The sequence below is a fragment of the Podarcis melisellensis genome (assembly GCF_964234715.1).
Source record: "Podarcis melisellensis genome assembly, chromosome: 3".
Classification (NCBI taxonomy): Eukaryota; Metazoa; Chordata; class Lepidosauria; order Squamata; family Lacertidae; genus Podarcis; species Podarcis melisellensis.
The window spans coordinates 112,099,559-112,105,633 of record NC_138530.1 but is presented as its reverse complement, the minus strand read 5'-3'; the positions used below and the strand labels follow the sequence as shown (position 1 = coordinate 112,105,633).

Genomic DNA, 6,075 nt, shown 5'->3' with positions numbered 1-6,075 from the left:
AGTTGCATGCTTGCCAGCCATATGGTTGACGGGGCGCAGCTGGCAGGCGGGCAGGGAAAGGGGAAGCCACTGGCAAAGCTGCGCAGCTCCCCCACTGGCTGGAGTGCCCCTGAGAGGCCAGCGCCCTGGCGCAATGCACCACTAAGCCCTATGGGAAAGACGGCTCTGACTACAACCAAGACGATCAAGAGTCATTATTGCAGGGGGTTGGACTAGATTACTCTTGGGGTCCCTTCCAAGTCTACAAATCTATGATTCTATAAAATGATCAACGGAAGACCCTCAGGGGAATGGTGGTGTTGTTTTTATTCACTTTTTCTAATCAGTACAAACACCAAACTAAAAAGACACGTACCCTCAGAGGAATGGTATTTGCCAGGCAGGTTAAGTTTCAGGTTTCTTAAAGTCAGGTTTGTATACACACTTTCCTGATTCTCCACGGTGCAATAGCCACCGATGTGGATATCGTGAGGTGTCACAGACCAATGTGGATCTGATGGAGCACGGCTTGCTTACATTATTAACAGTGCAGTGAGTTCCACTGCGTTCAACAGGACTTACTCCCAGGCAACCATCAACTGGGTAACAGATACATGGCAAAATCCGAATAGTATTTAGCCAGTGATATAAATTAGATCTTCAAAGATTAGACTTGGGTTTTTATTTTTGCTAAGAGTATCCATGACAGAAAGCAACGCATCGAAGCATCCACACATTCGTCCCTTATCCAATCCAAACCGTCTCCTTTTGTTCGCAACGCTGATATCTCTTCCTCCGAACTGTTAGCGGAAGATTGGTGGAACAAAACCCAATATTGACTAAATCACTAGAACTTGGAAGCTTTTTGGGTGTACACGATTAATCATTAAAAAAATTAATGGGGATTTTCTTTCTTTCCCAAAGAAGCCCTTTTCATGTTTATAACAACATGGAAATAATTTAGTATCTGAAAATTCCTCTTGCCTCTGTCTACCAATATGTCTACAGTACTGCACATAATAAGGCGGCAGAAATCAGGTCAATGGGATCTCATCAGACTAACCTTGTACACAGCTGTAGCCCAAGCATACATCCAGCCAAACTTCCACCAAGATTTCAAAAACAGAAAGAAATAGCCATTGCCTATCTTGTACTTGCATGAAAATATTCTGACCTTAAACAGTGAGAAACTCCATTTTGGCTAAGGTTAGGAGAGAAGTGCTTGAACCTGATGAGGAGATCTGGGCAATATCGTTTCAGGATCTTTATAGCCATTGTCTGGATTCATTACAGCTGAGTATACTTCGCTATAGGCTCTGCAGACTAGTTCCGTGGACAGTTTTATTATCTGCTGTCTAAAACAAAACAAAAACACAGTGTTGAGGACAAAATATCTCTTTGCATGGTTCTGCACCTTTGCAGAAATTAGTACAGTCAAACCTCAGATCCCAAACGCCTCCGTTTCGGAACATTTTGGCTCCCAAACGCCGCAAACCCTGAAGTAAGTGTTCCGGTTTTTGAACGTTTTTCGGAAGCTGAACGTCTGATGTGCGGGAAGCTCCTGCAACCCATTTGAAGCCGTGCCTCAGTTGTCGAACATTTTGGAAGCTGAACAGACTTCTGGAACAGATTATGTTTAACAACCAAGGTTTGACTGTAGTGGGTAAGAAAATGCCAGTGCCCTTTCCTCCCCAAAAGCTACTGTGGGAGAACTCTGAGCAAGTGGACTTCTCTTGCAGACCTGGGAATCAGAGGGCAGACTGTCGTCAGGGAGGAAAGTGCAGGAAGGAGGGAGAACTGGGAGACCCACAAACTCTCTTGAGCCCAATTGCTTTATTTCAGCTGCAAAGCACTGCTGATTGCCATTGGAAAGAAATCAAAATCATCTCCCACCCCAACGGATTTTCACAGCTCTCCATTTTTTAAAATCATAGTGATGGAATTTGGGCTTCAAGTGTTCAGCCGTTAATTGATATGATTGCTTTGTACTAGCCCGTTTTAAGTAAGTTAAGAAATAGGGTGCTGTGCTATATTTCATTGATCTGAAAGCTGCATTCGATTCAATCTCTCGAGTAAGACGGTGGGATAAGTTGAACTCTTCCAGTACAGATAAAAGATCATTGATCTTGATTAAATATCTATATAAAAACACTGTGCTGAAAGTGCGTTGCTCTACAAAAGGGCAGCTCGCAGGATCCGTACCAGCCACACCAAGCAAGGTTGCATCCTGGCTCCCACACTGTTTAATTTATATATAAATGATATTGTCCAGAGTTTAACATCCCAAGAGTATCATGCCCCTAAATTGGCCACAAAAGCCATCCCTATATTATTATCTATAGATGATGCGGTACTTCTATCTCAAACAAAAGTGGGCCTAAAAAGATTGAGGAGAGCATTCTCAGGATACTGCCAAAGAGAGCAGCTGGCTGTGAATTACAAGAAAACTAAAGTCATGGTATTTTCAAGGAACTATATGGACAATCAGTTGATAAAGGTAAAGGTAAAGGTACCCCTGCCCATACGGGCCAGTCTTGACAGACTCTAGGGTTGTGCGCTCATCTCACTCTAGAGGCCGGGAGCCAGCGCTGTCCGCAGACACTTCCGGGTCACGTGACGAAGCTGCATCTGGCGAGCCAGCGCAGCACATGGAACGCCGTTTACCTTCCCGCTGGTAAGTGGTTCCTATTTATCTACTTGCACCCGGGGGTGCTTTTGAACTGCTAGGTTGGCAGGCGCTGGGACCGAGCAACGGGAGCGCACCCCGCTGCGGGGATTCGAACCGCCGACCATGCGATCGGCAAATCCTAGGCGCTGAGGTTTAACCCACAGTGCCACCCACGTCCCTTAATCAGTTGATAGAACAATTTAAAAGACTTTAAATACCTCGGCCTTATTTTTCAGTCAACAGGGTCATGGGGAGCACGTCAAAAATATGCAAAGGAAAAAGCGTCTCAAAGCACCAAAATTCTGGCACGCTTTTTCCACACAAAAGGTGGCAATCGCATCAGCACTTGAAGTGTTTAAAGCTAAACCCCTTGGTGTGATGGTGAAATCAATCCCTCTATATATCCACAGAGGCACAGTATAGAATTCACAGCAAAGGGGGTATGGGCATGCTGCGGGCAACGTCTCTTTGCCACCCAAACAGTTGATTAGTTGCAGGAGGAGGGTGGGGAGGTGAGCAAACAAAACGATGGGCACAACCAGCTCAATAATGGATAATGAAGACTAACTGCAAGGGAAGGACTTTGGGCCAAGCAGTCCTGAGACGAAGGTCCTTCCAAGAACCTCATGCTGCCATCCTCTGCTGCAATTGTCAGCCAAGATGGTGGAGAGAACAGGGGCAAGAGGACTTTGGTCAAAACTCTAAAGACACTGCCGGTCTGGGTCTGTGCATGCCCACTGCCAAACTGTGGCTTATAAAGAGGTTTAAGGTGCTGGTTTTGACCTTTAAAGCCCTATGCGGCCTAGGACCCACATACCTACGGGACTGCCTCTCCTGGTATGCCCTGCAGAGGACCTTAAGGTCCACAAATGACAACACTTTGGAGGTCCCAAGTCGCTTAGATTGTTCTCAACTAGGGCCAGGGCCTTTTCAGTACTGACCCCGACTTGGTGGCCCTGACTAGGGCCCTGCGGGACTTGACATCTTTCCACTGGGCCTGCTAGACAGAGCTGTTCCTCCTGGCCTTTGGTTTGGACTCAGTCTGACCCTTACGTTTCCCTCCCCTTCTGGTTTTGATCTATGGGATACTATTAAAATGAGGCTGCATTTTAAATTGTATTTTTAACCTGTATTTTAAATTGTTTCCCCCTCCCCATTATGTTTTTATTGTAATTATACTGGTGTTAGCTGCCCTGAGCCCAGCTCTGGCAGGGGAGAGCAGGGTATAAATAAAATATTATTATTATTATTACATAGAATGATGAATTCTGCTTTGGATCAGAATCTACAACCGAAGAATCAAACCCAAAGCCAAAACGCTTACTTCACAGTAGCACTTAGAAGAAAGCTTATCTGTGGCATTAGCAGTCCATCGGGAGCCGACAAATAACGATCAAACTGGACCTATTGCAAACAGAAGAAGAACAGGCATTAGGCACTACGCATCTCACCCAATTTCTCTGGAATCAAGAGAGAAGCCTCATGGTGGAATTAATGGCTGTGGTTGACCTTCTCCTCCCTCCCTGCTGTGATCCTTATAAAAATCAGACACACACCCCCTCCCCAGGAGGAAGGGACGTTGGATGAAGATTGGACTTGTCTGTATTTCTTTTCCCTACCATTAGAACTGTTTTATAAAATTGATGAACCTGAGAAAAATGTTGGAATGAAATTACTTGGCTTTAGTAAAAATGTTTAAAGAATTATGAAAGAATGCTATGGTTGTGAGAAGCTGGTAAGGACAAGACTAAAGTTTTAAGCTTTAAGATTTATCTTATTATAGAAAGACAAGACTAAAACAGTTTAGGGTAATGTAATGACAGAATATTATGAAATATGGAAAGGATTTGCTGGGATAATTAATAACTAGGATACAAAGAAAGGGAGGAGGAGGTCTAAGAAAGAAGGTGATGACAGCTGAGGATTTGGAAATAATGAATTTGGTTTTTTTTAATGTTTTTAATTGTTTGTGATGTATTGTTGTATTTTTTCTATTTTTTCCCTCTCCTTTGTTTTTGTTTGAATCTGTATCTATATGGTGGGAGGGGTTTGTCTTTTTTCTTTTTTAATTTGTTAATTATTTTTGTTTTGCATTTTTCTTTGTATTTTGTAACATTTTGAAAATTCCAATAAATATCATTTAAAAAAAAATGAAGATCAGACCCCACCACACACCTTTATTTATAGGGGCTGGGGGGGGAGCCCTGATGTGTTTCAGACTGATGGGTTGAGCTCCGTGTCTAAATTTGGCACCAAAAGAGCAGGGAAGCAAAGAGGATGGGACTAGGGGCAGCTGGAGATGGCTACCTGCTCCACTTGATTTCCATCTATGATGGAGGTCTGAGTTTGAGGGCTATTCATGCACAAGAGGATGGGAAGAGGTATTGCGCATCCTAGCCTGTCCTCCCTGTCAGGAGCACCTCTTCCTTGTGTCTGCTTCTCCCCTGCTCCTTAACCCTAACTCTCAATGCCTGTGTGTGCAAGTCTATCATGTATTTCGGGCTTCCTCAACCTAGGCCCTCCAGATGTTTTGAGACTACAATTCCCATCATCCCTGACCTCTGGTTCTGCTATCTAGGGATCCTTTTTGGCCTACAACATCTGGAGGGCTGAGGTTGAGGAAGCCTGATCTATTTCAGCTGCTCAAAATAAACCACCGTTATCAATTACTTTTGGATATACAGTGGTACCTCGGGTTACATACGCTTCAGGTTACAGACTCCGCTAACCCAGAAATATTACCTCGGGTTAAGAACTTTGCTTCAGGATGAGAACAAAATTGTGCTCCGGCGGTGCGGCGGCAGCAGGAGGTCGCGTTAGCTTAAGTGGTGCTTCAGGTTAAGAACAGTTTCAGGTTAAGAACGGACCTCCAGAACGAATTAAGTACTTAACCTGAGGTACCACTGTATTTCAAAACGATACAACAGAACCTTGCACCAGAATAGAATTTGCTGAGTATCTTTCTTACACGGACGAAGATACCACTGAATATGCTCACTTTAGTCAAAGCAATTCTCTGTGCTAAGGGTTTGTGTCAAAAAGACTACACAAATAAACAGCCAACATTCTTTTCGGTTATCTGCACCAACGTGGTGTCTCATTAAAACTTTAGGGGATAGTTTAATTTTCATGCAATGTAGCTGTGTATCAGGCCTCTTACCACAATGAAAATATTGTTCTGAAAAACATCAAAATAAAACCAAAGCGAATGCACAATTTGGCTCAACTTTTGCAAAATAATAATAATGAGGGCATACTTCAAGGTTCATTCACAGTCCCATTTATTGCTTTGGAGTGGAACAGCTGGAAGAGAGGCAAGTCATTCAGTTCTAAATTTTCTTGAGACTATGAAGATAGCCCTATCATCCTCATACCCTAACTGAGCCAAAGCACATGTCATTGGAAAAAAGGGTAAATTGCTTCCTTGT

At 43.7% G+C, this 6,075-nt stretch overlaps 1 protein-coding gene across 1 annotated transcript in view; it reads right to left on the bottom strand.

Moving 5' to 3' along the window:
* Nucleotides 1–289: 289 nt before the first annotated feature.
* The window catches only part of COG6 (component of oligomeric golgi complex 6), a 33,491-nt gene continuing 27,705 nt past the window's right edge, over nucleotides 290–6,075 (bottom strand). Inside the window, exons 18-19 of the mRNA XM_081906244.1 lie at nucleotides 3,972–4,051; nucleotides 290–1,334 (exon numbers count right to left, since the gene is read on the bottom strand). Of these exons, the coding sequence (XP_081762370.1) occupies nucleotides 1,187–1,334; nucleotides 3,972–4,051 (228 nt within the window). The 3' untranslated portion in view covers nucleotides 290–1,186. The remainder of the gene's footprint in view (nucleotides 1,335–3,971; nucleotides 4,052–6,075) is intronic.